At 44.7% G+C, this 15,021-nt stretch overlaps 1 protein-coding gene across 1 annotated transcript in view; it reads left to right on the top strand.

Moving 5' to 3' along the window:
• The first annotated feature begins 795 nt into the window (after positions 1 to 795).
• The window catches only part of IFT74 (intraflagellar transport 74), an 84,319-nt gene continuing 70,093 nt past the window's right edge, over positions 796 to 15,021 (top strand). Inside the window, exons 1-8 of the mRNA XM_066604297.1 lie at positions 796 to 860; positions 3,663 to 3,799; positions 5,015 to 5,150; positions 5,862 to 5,910; positions 7,851 to 7,949; positions 9,256 to 9,316; positions 12,089 to 12,148; positions 14,662 to 14,723. Of these exons, the coding sequence (XP_066460394.1) occupies positions 3,677 to 3,799; positions 5,015 to 5,150; positions 5,862 to 5,910; positions 7,851 to 7,949; positions 9,256 to 9,316; positions 12,089 to 12,148; positions 14,662 to 14,723 (590 nt within the window). The 5' untranslated portion in view covers positions 796 to 860; positions 3,663 to 3,676. The remainder of the gene's footprint in view (positions 861 to 3,662; positions 3,800 to 5,014; positions 5,151 to 5,861; positions 5,911 to 7,850; positions 7,950 to 9,255; positions 9,317 to 12,088; positions 12,149 to 14,661; positions 14,724 to 15,021) is intronic.

Here is a 15,021-nt window from a genome sequence, read left to right as displayed (position 1 = left end):
AGCCCTGCGAAATCGAGCAGTTAAGTGCGCAATTTTGGGCAAATAGGGGCCTTCAGTGCACCAACATAGAGCATGTTGCGTTTTCTCCCAGCGCTCGAAATGTGCGTGGAAAAAACACGTACGAAAGAACTCCTTGATATCTATAGGTTGTATTTGCTACACATTCGGCGCACATATGCGCCCGTGCGGGAGCCCTTAACAGGTTTTACACGGGGCAGAATAGGATGCAGCGCAGGTGCGAACGCCTGGAGGAATTTAGTGCGTTTATTTTTTCCGCAGGTTTTAATTGTGGAATTCCATCTGCTTCATGTTAGAAATCCGCAACAATTCCGTAAAACGTGCCTAATCGCGCGGCGCAAAGCTTTCCACTGCAGAATTTAATCTTGCAGCTTTGAGGTAAAGACGTGCGGATTTTAGCCTAATGTCCGCGGCGCGCACGGGTTCTGGGTGCGGAATCGCAAACCAAATCCGCCCGTGGACATTGGGCCATTAACGAGTGCGGAATTCACGGCCAAGGGATAACATGGTGACACAGAAATAGCTGCACAAACTAATTCTGCGCCCCGCCACCAGAAGCCTGTGACTGGCCCCTTGTGCTGTGCTAGAGCACTGCCCCCAGCGGCCTGGGCTGGAGCTGCAGCGGTACAGTGAATTACAGCGGCTCGGTGCCTTTCTACATTCACTACAACCACTGAGCTGTCACGTGACCGCCGCGGCCCACTCTGCGCACCAGCTGGTGCATCCTGGTCACGTGACCGCATGCCACTCTTCTCGCGAGACGTTAGACGTCTCTACGTTGGACGAGTGTTCACACGTGACTTGGTTGCTAGGAGACCGGAGAGTGCCGACGGACGGACGGTGTAAGTGTTCGGGGTTGTAGTTTTGTCTTATTATTCCGTCCGTCCGTATATGCGCTGCGCTACATATATGTATATTTATATAGGGGCTTCCATCTCCGCGGCAGCCGGTGTTCCTACAGCAGTGCTGAATGGGACCGGACTGATATTGTGCTGCAGTGTCAGCTGCCTGTCATAACTCAGTGGCACTAGTAGGCACGACTACAACCCTGCTGCCCGTAGGCCAGAGTCACATGACCGTAGTTACGTGCGCGCAGGGAATAGAACAAGCGCGTATTCCACCCGCAGAATCCGTCCTGACCGCGGCGGGTGACCCTGCATGCCTGTCATCGCCCTCGCTGGGGTCTGCACAAACCTTTCTGCGTCCGCTATGGGTCGCGGGTTAGATGGCGTCCATTGACATAAATGGAGGCCATCCATGCGGGGACCGCAGTAAGATGGATCATGCTGCGATTTTTCATCCAACAGCGGAAACCGCAATTGGTTTCCGCTCGTGTGCAGGAGGAATCGTTTTCCCGCAGCGTGCTATTGGTGGTTACTGCTGCGGAATCTGGAGGTGTGCACGAGGCCTAGATGCTACCTTACAGTATGTTCGCGCGGCTCTCAGAGAAGCGCTCACCACGACGGCACGAGGGAACATCGCCTGGGCGCCGGGACAGGGTCTGCAGGGCTCGGGGGCCACTCCCTGATGTCATTCCCTGCCTGTTATTTTTCTTCTGCGCAGACGATATGCAGTCCGTGTGTACGGAAAACCGCACACATATGTGACCATACCCAATTCGTTTGCGTGATCATTAACAGGTCTTCTGCTGAGGACATTCACACCCGCTCGCATGAGCCCATCCCTACTGGAGCAGACATCCCCCGACGGTCAGGCGGCATGTCGTGCTGCATCAGTGCTAACCCTGTAATGGCATCCCCCTCATCTGCCAACATTGCAAATTTGTTGGGGTGTGCCAGGTTAGGACTAGCCTCCCCGGATCTCTTTTTTTCCCCTAGCCTCCCCAGATCTTTTTTTTTTTTTTTTTTCCCCTAGCCTCCCTGGATTTCTTTTTTTCCTCTAGCCTCCCTGGATCTCTTTTTTTCCTCTAGCCTCCCCAGATCTCTCTTTTTTTTCCCCTAGCCTCTCCGGATCTCTTTTTTTTTTCCCCTAGCCTCCCCGGATCTCTTTTTTTCCCCCTAGCCTCCCCGGATCTCTTTTTTTTCCCCCTAGCCTCCCCGGATCCCTTTTTTTCCCCCTAGCCTCCCCGGATCTCTTTTTTTTCCCCTAGCCTCCCCGGATCTCTTTTTTTTCCCCTAGCCTCCCCGGATCTCTTTTTTTTCCCCTAGCCTCCCCGGATCTCTTTTTTTTCCCCTAGCCTCCCCGGATCTCTTTTTTTTCCCCTAGCCTCCCCGGATCTCTTTTTTTTCCCCTAGCCTCCCCGGATCTCTTTTTTTTCCCCTAGCCTCCCCGGATCTCTTTTTTTTCCCCTAGCCTCCCCGGATCTCTTTTTTTTCCCCTAGCCTCCCCGGATCTCTTTTTTTTCCCCTAGCCTCCCCGGATCTCTTTTTTTTCCCCTAGCCTCCCCGGATCTCTTTTTTTTCCCCTAGCCTCCCCGGATCTCTTTTTTTTCCCCTAGCCTCCCCGGATCTCTTTTTTTTCCCCTAGCCTCCCCGGATCTCTTTTTTTTCCCCTAGTCTCCCCGGATCTCTTTTTTTTCCCCTAGCCTCCCCGGATCTCTTTTTTTTCCCCTAGTCTCCCCGGATCTCTTTTCTTCCCCTAGCCTCCCCGGATCTCTTTTCTTCCCCTAGCCTCCCCGGATCTGTTTTCTTCCCCTAGCCTCCCCGGATCTCTTTTTTTTCCCCTAGCCTCCCCGGATCTCTTTTTTTCCCCCTAGCCTCCCCGGATCTCTTTTTTTTCCCCTAGCCTCCCCGGATCTCTTTTTTTTCCCCTAGCCTCCCCGGATCTCTTTTTTTCCCCCTAGCCTCCCCGAATCTCTTTTTTTCCCCCTAGCCTCCCCGGATCTCTTTTTTTTCCCCTAGCCTCCCCGGATCTCTTTTTTTTCCCCTAGCCTCCCCGGATCTCTTTTTTTCCCCCTAGCCTCCCCGGATCTCTTTTTTTTCCCCTAGCCTCCCCGGATCTCTTTTTTTTCCCCTAGCCTCCCCGGATCTCTTTTTTTCCCCCTAGCCTCCCCGAATCTCTTTTTTTCCCCCTAGCCTCCCCGGATCTCTTTTTTTTCCCCTAGCCTCCCCGGATCTCTTTTTTTTCCCCTAGCCTCCCCGGATCTCTTTTCTTCCCCTAGCCTCCCCGGATCTCTTTTCTTCCCCTAGCCTCCCCGGATCTCTTTTCTTCCCCTAGCCTCCCCGGATCTCTTTTCTTCCCCTAGCCTCCCCGGATCTCTTTTCTTCCCCTAGCCTCCCCGGATCTCTTTTCTTCCCCTAGCTCCCCCCCCCACCCCTCGATCTCTCTCTCACCCCCCCCCCCCCCTTCCCTGGATCTCTTCCCTCTATCCCTCCTTCTGTCACCCAGCTGCCTACGTAACCTGTTCTCCCAAACTACCATCCACCTCCACATCTACCCCAGCCAGCATCTGCTCAGTGAGCAGCAAACTCCTTTCCATGGTGCCAATAGATAACTTTGTGAAGGTCTGAGCTTGCAGTCTTCAACATTAGAACGTTCTTCAGTGTCTCAGTGGTGCACCAGAAACTCACTTTTGGGTTGATTTGGTTGTAAAGTAGAATTTTCTTTAATAAACACTTCATTTATTAGCTGCATGGAGCTGCTGTCCACCTAAATAACTGTATACTTAAATCTTCTTTCCACAGAAGAATTGGTTAATATGGCAAGCAACCAGAGGCCTCCGTCAGCACGTCCCATCTCAAGGGCTGGCATCAGTTCTACTTCAAACAGACCTCCAAGCGGAGTCCGAGTTCCACCCACAGCAAGTAGGCTTTCCACACCCGTGAGTACATATTGGGAAACCGTCCTTCTTTTTAAAGGAAAACGGAATTTAAAAACAAGTCCTTCACCTTCTTATCTACCTCCTTGTCTTGAGGTTAATGTCAGAAAAGGTTATATTTTAGGGCCCATTTACACGCAAAGAATCTTTCAAATGATTGAAAGATTGACAGTTTTAGTGATCATTTTGCATAAAGTGTTAATGGACACTAATGTTTATTAACACTTTATCATCTTCATTTGCATGTAAATGGGCCTCCAGGAGCTGTTTGCAGAGCCCAGCATGTGGTCTAAGCTCTGCACACAGCTCCATTGTTCTTGCACGGGCTGTTGGCAGAATACAATGTTATCTGCGATTCCTGTGCAGAACACAGCGTGTGATCCCTGCTATCTCTCTCCGGCTAAACAATGGATCTTAAGCGCACCTTAAAATCATTATTCAGCTGAAAAGTGAATGATGGCAGTGTTTACACACAATGAGGATCGCCCCTTTGAGCTCGTTTGACTGAATTTTGAATGATAATCGTTGTGTGTAAATGGGCCTTTATGTAAAGGGGACTTCCATGGCCCCCATTGCAAGCAAATCACTCAGTGAAGATTTCTGCTGTCTCCTCAAGACCTATACTATGGCGACAAAGTCTTGCCGCTTTGTCTGAAGTCTTTCTTTAACCCCTTAGCGACACAAGTTGTACATTTATGTCCATGCATTTGGGATGTGTATGGAGGTGGATAAGATGTCGGTCCCTCTTCATGCAATGCAAGTGTTGGCTGTTTCTTACATCTGACGCCAGCTGGCAAAAGGTGATCGCGGCTATTGATCTTGTAAATGTCGCCGTCACTTCAAAATATGCGTCTAATCGCCACAATTTGACGTGTATTCTGACACGTATCCACGTATTGTGATGGGACTGGCCGACCCTTTTTTCCCCACTTTCTCGCCTGTTTATATACTGCAGTGTCCCAAAATAAATGAAGAAATTTTAAGTCATTGCTGTAAATCTTTTTTGCATTAGCCAACCCAGATCTCCCAGTCCTTCATTTATACTCTCTTGTTAGCATTGCGTTAATGTTTAGTATCTGCAGATGTTTTTATGTTTAGTGGTAACCTCCCTGTGGCATCGCCTAAACCTTAGTACTTCGCCCACAGGGTGCTCCGCCCCTCATATTTATCTTAAAAATGTTTTAATAAAAAGGAGTAATTCTTTCTCTCTGCCTGCAGATGCCACCTGGTACTGCCCGACCGGGAACCCGTGGGGGACCTGCTGCAGCAGGCGGCGTTCTCTCAGCTCAAATAAAAGTAGCTGACCGGCCTGTTACTCAGCAGGGACTAAGTGGAATGAAAACTGGAATGAAAGGTAAAAGCCATAGGTGAATTCAAATTCTTTTCACTTCTAGATGAAGAGGGTGAATTAGAGCGATCTTCTTTAAGACATGTAGTAAGTGAAAATGGCTACGACACCCACTATAAAATACTTCTAATATAAAGTATGCTTAAACTAGTCAAAAAAGTCAGGTAATTGGGTTACTTCTTTTCTGTTTCCATATTGTAAGATGTTCTTCAGTTAGGACTCGGCCGTGTATTGAGCAGCGTTTTACCGCTGTGTGAGCTGGTGATGATCCGGCTATCGCTGCGTAGGGCAGCGATTGTGCACGGAGCATGACAGCGTATGTGACGCACGCTGTTATGTGCAGTGTGACGTTTATGTTTTTTTTTATTTTTATTTCCATGCTCTGTGTCTCAGCCGGGTAGCATATTAAATGCTGCATATGCGCAATGTAATTGCATATGCGCGGTGTTTGTTACATGCCCATAGAAAACTCTGGGCTCCACCACACGTAATACGTGGTAAAATAGAACATGCTGCAGGTTTGTTTTTTTACGCACATAGTATACCCAATAAAATAACGCTCGTTTGAGTGGGTCAATGAATATTACCGCATGTTACACAGGCATACGTTGCGCACGTAATACGGATCGAAATTACATTCGTGTGAATAAGCCCTTCGTCAGCTTTCCTCTTTAAAAAAAAAGTCATAAATGTGTATTATTTGTCATTATTTTTCAGGTCCACAAAGGCAGATTATGGATAAATCTTACTTTCTTGGGCTTCTCAGGTACTTAAATTTATTTTTTAATTCTTTAAAGAGGTTGTGCCAAGATATAAAGCAATACAGTCAAACCTCTAGTCTCGTTGGTTATTGGTCCGAAACTAGAGGCAATTATTTCCATAGGAATCAATGTAAATCCAATTAATTCGTTGTAGACATTCCAAACAACACACCAAACCACATTTTTGTACAGCGTCTAGTGCTGCTTTTTCAGCGCAGTGCTAAACGCTGTACAACACTCCCATTCATTTCAATGGGGCTGTTTGCACAAGCATTTTCAGCCCTGGGGCGCCAATTAAAATGTATGGGCAGCAGTTTAAGCGCTGCTGAAAACGTGGCACAACTTGGTACAGCGTTTTTGGCAGCACTAAATACACTACCTTCACTACGTGAGAGAAGAAAAAAAAATCAATACTCCCCTTGCAGGTGCCGTCGGTGTCCTGGGGGCCGCTCTCCGGACTTCCGTGTAGGCTGCTGGGCACTTGTTAAATCGGCAGAGCATTTTGCTAGTGATGGGGATAGAAATCCCCCGCCTCCAGCAAGAGATTGCTCCGAATGGCGGAGTCGGCTGAGTGACAGCCCGCTTGGCCAATCACAGCCAGCGCTGGATGCTCCAATCACATTCATTTATTCCTGTGGATAGGGAATAGCTTTATACCTCGGCTAATCCCTTTAGAGATTGTAGGAGTTTGTACGGTGTTTCTAGGTTTTATGTCCACAAACATGTTTAGGCCTCATGTCTACGGATGATATTTCACTGCGTTACCTGCGGCGGTAATCTGCACGCGGGTAACACAATGAACGCTTTCCATAGGATAACTATGGAAAGTGCAGCCCAATGTACACGAGCGAAAAATTGCATCGAGTTACCGCTTGCCTATAAAAATTGCGGCATGCCGCGATTTTCCGTGATGAACCGATCATAATGATAGGTTCATTTCGGAAAGTCGTGGTGGCAAAGTGTTCTCCTGCGGTGGAAATCCGCAGCAGTATATCGCAATGCCCGTGCACAGGTAAGGAATGTATAGAATGGTAAGACTGAGTACGGACAGACCTCGGTGGTAAGGCACTTCTATAAATATAAGCACGGGTAAATGCATTAAGGTGGCAGACGCTAGAGGAAGTGAGATGTGCGCAGTAGGAAACTTTCAGGTGACTATTTCAGCATGAAGTATTCCGGATTGTTATGCTAGATGCGGTTCCGCCAAGCTTTGTAACTATTGTTAGTAGGACCTCATTACTGACGTAAATGATGGGATTTTATATCCTACTGTAACATGTTGAGGATTGGCAGCATCTATAAGTGGTGCTATGATCCAGGTCGTCATGCTTGAGGAAGGGGTTGTCTCTCCAAAACGCGTGTGTGTAGGCTTCAGCACAGAGGGCTCTCTGTATAACCTTGTAAACTTCTCCATGCAGCAATAAACAGAGTCCTACTTCAAGCTGCTAAAAAGAAAGTAAGGATCCTCCGTTCAGAAGTTCCATCGCATATACGGCACAAAATACCCAAAAAAATCGCGCTGCACACAGCACTTTTTTTTCTGATGAAATACTGGGCAGCTGAGCGGAAGCCGAATGGATCCCATTATAGTCAATGAGATCTGTTCGGTGCTGCTCGCTTCCATCATAAGAGGGATCCATTCAGCCAGGGGAAACCCCTTTCCTGCAAGGACCCCCCCCCCTCCCCCCACCTCCGCCACAGGTGTGAAAGCAGACTAACAAAGTTCATTTTTATTGGACATTAAAATATGCGCAACATTCACAGCTCAGTGTGAACGCAGACCTCCCTTATTCCGTATACTGTACTTCTACTACTCTAAAGAAGAGCATATGGCTGTTTAGTAAAAGAAATAGGCTCCGGTAAACCTTTAAGGGATAGTTCTGGTTTATTGTCATTACACAATTAATAAATTTGCATAACTAATATTAATTTCTTTTATTTTTAGGGGTAAAATCAGCGAACTCAGTGCAGAAATGACAAAGCTTAAAAAGGAGATCGATACCCATCATCAGGAGAACTCTGTGTATCTGTCCTATGAGAAAAGGCAAGTCCGGTGTTGAGCTGTTGCTAAAAAGTAGTTTACAAATAGCATTCTGAATGCTACATGTGTCACTTTGTAACACACTGTACAGAGTTTGGATTAGGGAGACCGTGATTGTATGTCGTAGTGTCACTCTTAGCATTCATCTCACAAACACAATTTGTTAAACCAGTAAAGCTGTTACAGGTGAGAACCTGCCAAGTATTCATAGAGTGGATCACAGTTTGCAGTGAAGGCATTGGTGTCGCTACAAGCAGTTTACCTATCAGTTTATTACACTCATTTAAAGATTTCTAAACATGACTTTTAAACAGCTAGGTGTGCATTCACCCCAAATCATTACCTCACATCCAGACTTTACTGTAAATTCCAGTGTTTTTTGCCCGTACATTTTCAAACACGCAGCCAAAAACCATATTGAAAAGGAAGTTGTCCGATTATTGGACTATCTCTGTTAGGAATAAAAATTACCCTGAAATCTATTTAAATTCTGAAATCTTCCTGACTCCCCTCCCATGGTTCTCCGTTCCTCTGTGATTCTGACATCGTGTCACATGGCCGCGTTCCCCAATAGTTATCAAGTAGAATGCACATAGCAGCAACTAAGGGCCAATCCAGCCCCCTGGTGTCTTGTAAATCCTATTATAGGCAAAGCGGGAAACAGGTGCAAAGCCCAGCCAGGGTCTAGCTTGATAAAGACCCATTGGACAGGTCGAAACGTCGCTGGTTATCATTTTAAATGGAGGAATAAAAAATTTATTTTTTTACTCATCTCAATGCTGCCTGGACTACACATTTTTATCTGGCGTTCCCCAATAGTAACCATAGACACTATTTTCCTAAACACAAAACTCTCACACCAGCCTATTGTTATTGGGGGGGGGTGCAGCCTTGTGATGTGAATGAACACAGCAGCAAAGGAGACCTGCCGCAGGAAACGGAGTAATCTTTCAGAAGGTAACGGCCCATTTACTGACGATTTTAGGCGATGTAATATGCGGGTTTCCTGCGTATTTTTCACGTATTTATGTACACTCATTGATTTTCAACGGACTTCTACAGTGTGTAATACGCACCAAGATAGGACATGCTGCATATTCGTTAATGCAATTGTGCATGGTGTGAAAAAGTATTCTCATGTGAATGAACCCATGGAAATCCATTTGCTGTATTCGCTGCATATTACGAACGCAAAAATTGCGCTACTAATGCACAACACAACTACGCTCATGTGAACAACCCTGAAGGGTGTGGAGAAAGCTTTATGTCAGATTTATGTTGTAAATGATTGAGTCTAATCTTTCCTCAGAGCTGAAGTCCTCGCTCATGAAATTAAGGAACAGCAGGGGCAGCTCGCCGACTACAACATGGTACACGTGATATCTTTATATTTGCTAATAATAATAATAATAAACTTTATTTGTATAGCGCCAACATATTCCGCAGCGCTTCCATAGACAGGGGGGATACAGAAAGACAAAAGTACACAAATTACAGAACCGCGGTTACATAGTAATCAGTTAATGGAAACAATAGGAGTGAGGGTCCTGCTCCAACGAGCTTACATACTACAGATAGTGGGGGGGGGATACAGAAGGTAAAGGGGCTGGAGATGTGCGCGGTATGGCGAAGCGGAAGAGTGAGCGATGTTATACACAGACAATGGTCAGACATTTAGCCGTGTGACGGCAGAAACAGTATGACTGCAGGAGCGGTATATGGTGGCTAGCATGGATTGCAGTCAGTAGGTCAGGGAGCATGTTATCAGGCGGAGTACAGAGGGGTTTGTTTAGGGAATGCGGTATGCCTCCCTGAAGAGGTGCATTTTTAGAGCACGCCTGAAGTTCTGTGAGTCCTGGATTGCTCGGGTAGCCTTTGGTAGTGCGTTCCAGAGGATCGGTGCTGCTCTGGAGAAGTCTTGGAGGCGGGAATGAGAAGTTCGAATTAAAGGGGCGCTCAGTCTGGTTTTATTAGCAGAGCGGAGAGCCCGGGCTGGTTGATGGATTGCGCTGTGGAGGGCTTTGTGGATGAAGGTAGCGAGTTTAAATTGAATTCTGTATTTGATGGGCAGCCAGTGCAGTGACCGGCACAGGGCAGAGGCGTCCGAGTAGCGGCTGGACAGGAAGATAAGCCTGGCTGCTGCATTCAGGATGGATTGGTGAGGGTAGAGTCTAGTGCAGGGGAGGCCGATCAGCAACAAGTTGCAATAATCGAGCCGGGAGTGGATGAGGGCAAGAATAAGCGGTTTTAGCGTGTCCACAGTGAGAAAAGAGCGGATTCTTGCGATGTTCTTGAGGTGCAGCTGACATGTTCGGGCCAGAGATTGGATGTAGGGGGTAAAAGAGAGATCAGAATCAAATATGACCCCAAGGCAGATAGAGGAATATGACTCGTTGACTGGTAGTCAAGGGCGTCCATGTGGATAAATTAGGTTGTTCAGATAGATGGCTGTACATCCATTATTTCCCTGCACTGACTGGTACCCATTCCACATTTCTTATAGGTATAGAAGATATTATTGTGGATATATGTCCCTTCTCACACTTATACATGATGGTGATCACATGGGGCACAGAAGCTGTGATTAACGGCTCTTCTCCAACACTAATGGCCAGGATCAACTCAAATCCTGGCCGTTGAACCCTGTGCATACCGCAATCAGTATAGATCACAGTGCTGACAAAGGGAGGAGGAAGCTCCATTTATCATCTGTCAACTCCAGCAGTGTGATTGCTGGGGCTAATGGTTTTATACCGTAGTCTTGGGACGAATGATCTGTTCATGTAAGCCCATTAGGACATAGATTGGGCATGCCCAACTTACATACACAAGGAGGACCGTTAATGTCCAGTAGACATGGCATTACATTACAGTAAAAAAAAGTTTACGTTTCTAATGGGACTAAAAATATGTTAAGAATGATTGATTAAAGTTTACAATTAAAATAATGACACATAAAAAAATCTAATAAACACAATTGTTTTTAATCATTTTTATGGAATAAAAATTATTTAATTGTGAAAAATGTACAAATATTGGGTTTCCCCGACACGCATAATGACATGTGCAATAAAGTTTTGCAGTCAAATATTGTAAATAGTATTAAAAAAAACTGGCAAAATTGCGCTTTGGATAGATTCCAGCAGGACATATAATATAATTCATCCATCATGAAATACTTGGTTCACATAGAGGCCAAAAACCGTGGTGTGTCACTTTGTACCATGGAGTGATGGATATTGGTGTGCTCCATTTGGATACTTAGAATGTTTGCAGTTAGTCACTTGAAGAACCTTTTTACTACAGAAGGGAAATACGTGTTTTGCTTAGAAGTGAGCTATGTGTTGGGAAGTTTTTATGAGGATTATTTTTTTTTTCTGCAAAATATTTACTTATATATACAACCCCAAGTAATTGTAAAATAATCTCCAACTGGCCCCAAAAATGTAGTCCTGCCATAATGTTTGATTTATGAGAGTCTGACTAATAGGATACATCTGGTACAGTGAATTACATTTTTTTTTTTGCTGAAAAGTCCCTTTAAGTGGTTGCCACTGGGGGAGGGGGTCTCCTTCCTTCTAGTTTGCTGTGCACTGCCTGTTATTAGTTGAAGTCTATCTCTGGTAACAGTTATAACAAGAAGGGGAATAGGAATTGGAAGGGGATCTTGACTCGTGCTGCCTATTAAAATCTGAGGAAAGGGGTGAGGAGGAGGGAGGCAGAAACAGAGTCTTGAAAACAGGTGTGCTGTAGCTAAGAGTAAGTGATTTATATCTAATGAAATTTCATCTATGCTGCTCAGTATTTCTCTGGTATCCTCCATGCAGATGTTGGTTATGTATGTTACAAACAGTTAGGGAGCATAATCTGCAGTTCTCTGTGCACAGGATATAGAGCACAGCATAACGACAGGCTCCTCTCTTCTACTCACAGAGAACAAAGAGGTACAGATACATTCTGCAAACTGTAAAACTGGTGGTTATTGCAGGATGCAAGTCATGTAATGATTGATATGTTGCTATTCCTCATGTACACCCGCATGGCAACTTACTCAGAAAATTCATCTGAAAGTGCGGATATGTTTTAAAGTAAGCCTATTCTATTTCTTGTTGGCTAAGATAGATCTTTTGTATATCTTTCAGTTGGTAGACAAGCTGAATACTAACACAGACATGGAAGAAGTACTAAACGACTATAACATGGTAAGTGTCAACAGTTCACTGAAGAAGGGAACAGTCCCTTGAATTATCAGAGCATCAGCTATTTATTTTCATTCAATATCTAAAATCTGTTTTATATTTTCTTTTTAGATTAGTCCAGTTTTGAAGCCGTACTTTTTTTCTATACATATTGTCAATTTGGAGCTTGCTGTTTTCACAACATTTCATCTGCCGGGTTCCCCCGAAAGTAATCCCTACCCAGTTTTCGGGGAGGCTTGAAATATAAGTCCTGCCCGGAAAATAAGCCATAGCTAAAGTACATGGGGGGGGGAGAAAACATCAATACTCACCTTGCCCGCGGCGTCTGAGTCCCACGCAATATCCCACGCCGTGTCCTTTGCGCTGAGAAATCCTCTTCTTTTTGGTGACGGGGCTTTGAATACCCCGCCGCCAGCAAAGCGGGCGCTGTGCCTGAATTGAGCACCAGCCAATTGGAGCCGGCGCTCGATCATACACAGCGATTCAGTGAATGACATCACTGAATGGCTGTGATTGGCTCATCGAACACCCGCTGTGGTTGGCTGGCGCTCGATCCAACCACAGCACTCCCTTTGCTGGCGGCGGGGTATTCAAAGCCCCGTCACCAAAAAGAAGAGGATATCTCAGTGCGGAGTACATTGCAGTCTTCCGCTTTGCCACCAGAGACCAGCAGCGCGAGACACCAGGACGCTGAGGACCAGGTAAGTATAAGCACCCAATCCCCAAAAAATAAGACACTGTGCCTCTTTTGGGGCAAAAATTAATTTCAGGGGCAAAAATTAATATAAGACAGTGTCTTATTTTTGGGAAAACACTATTTAGTGGGGTTCTAGACTTGTACAATTATGTATAAGTTTCTATTTCACTGTATGACAGAATTCAACCCTAATTATTGTGCGCCTTAGGACTTGTTAACGTCGACCTTGTGGTTTCTGTTTTGCTACTTCGTTATGGAAGCAGGAAAATAGAATTCCTAGCTGAATGAATCCATCTAGTGACAGAAACGAACAGTGTCCAACTTACATACACAAGGAGGACAGTAATGTCCAGTAGACATATGGCATTACATTACAGTAAAAACGTGATGGCTGTTGGCAATGCTTTCTAAATGAAAGCATTTCCAGATGCAGATGGAGGGCTGCGCTGAACGCACACAGGTCGCGTCCAGAAAAGGAGACGCGACATGTCGTGCGTTCAGCGTCTAACGCGAACGCAGTGCCCATAGAAAAGATGGGAGACCCATCTAACGCAATTACAATTGCGTTGGGGGCGCTGCGTTCGCGTTACCAGGCCTCGATCTTTCTAATAATATCTTTCTGTAGTTCCTACTTCAATTCTTGCAGAAAGAATGTTTTCAAAAGCTGGTGAAGTTATTTCTGCTCAAAGGAGCATTTTGAAGGGAGAGCATGCGAGCAAATTAATATTTCTTGGTTCATTAGATAATGATTATTCGGGCCAATGATAAAAAACTTCTTTTCATATACCTAGTTATAATTATATGTTTCATCTGTAATTCTTCATTTTCATTTGTAACTTTAATATATTTTCATGTTATTAATAGTTATAAGTTCATAATAAATTCAACAGTTTAAAGTTTTAAAAGAAAACTTTTTTTTCTTTGCTGATTGTTGCTTTATTAATCCTAGACCTGTTTTATTTTTATACAGCATTTAAAAAAGTCGATATATCAAAATATCAATAGTTTTCCACCGATATTTTACAGTAATCAATAGTTTGTTCAGCGATAGGCGATACTATCGACTATCGATATTTTTGTGTCGATGTCCCAACCCTACCTTGACGATGTTCTATGTTGTATATATGTGTAAGCAAGCACAGTTTGTTTCCTGCAGCACTGGTCCCCAAGAGCTGAGATTTGTCTAAATAATACAGTGAAACCCAAAATGTAATCAAAAGTGGTCTTTTCAAAGAAAATTGCTATAATCTATGATGGAGCTGAAAATCTGTTAGAGGAAATCTGGTTTTTGGAGCAGTTTAAATGTATTTGGGTCTCCTGTTAATTGAGACATATACATATATATGAAAAAAGTAGACCTTTTTTTCAACGCCCTTTTGTGATGAAAATTAAGAAAGAGCATGCAGCTTTGTCGCAGGAACTACTGCGGCTGAACAATCCGTTTCATTCCTCTGATTGTCGTTGATTCTACCCATGGTTTTCTGCAAGGCACATTCGGATGTATAGCACTTGTTGCAGAAATCTCTGGAGCTCATCTGCCACTTGTGAATTCACCCTTACAAATGTTAGTAGAATTAAATAATGCTCTTGACTCAAGAAATAATTTTGACCCCCACTCTGATACCATATTTATGTCCAATTTTGCACAACTCCATTTGCGTTCTACCATCTACGACCCTAGCTGTCCGTTCCTCATGATAACCAGCAGATGTCCGTATTGTGATACATTGTAATAATTAATCCTTAACTGGAATGTTCATTGATTTGTCACAAAGTAAAGCTTCCACGTTCTTCATGGGGATGTTTTTTCTTTTTATAGCTAAAGGCGCAGAATGACCGGGAGGCGCAGAGCATAGACGTTATTTTTACAGAGCGACAAGCGTAAGTAGAGACGAATTGGTGAGTCTGTTATAATCTAGCCTTAATGACGGGTGGTGCGGTTTATTTTGTCTTCTATTTTCTTTCCGATCGTAGACAACCCCATATAACCTGCTATATTGTGTAAAGACTTGAATAGATCTTTGTAATATTCCTTGCCACAAAAATGTCAAAATATATTTGTATTTTATAGTTATATTGTATATTCATATCTCCTACACCCTGGCAAGGAGGCGCTTCAGTAGACAAGGATGTGTGAGATACATCCTTGCTACTAAAGGCTCTATCTCAGGCTACACCA

The sequence above is a fragment of the Eleutherodactylus coqui genome, chromosome 5 (genome assembly GCF_035609145.1).
Source record: "Eleutherodactylus coqui strain aEleCoq1 chromosome 5, aEleCoq1.hap1, whole genome shotgun sequence".
NCBI lineage: Eukaryota > Metazoa > Chordata > Amphibia > Anura > Eleutherodactylidae > Eleutherodactylus > Eleutherodactylus coqui.
The sequence above is the reverse complement of the archived record's forward strand: the minus strand, read 5'-3'. Positions and strand labels throughout refer to the sequence as shown.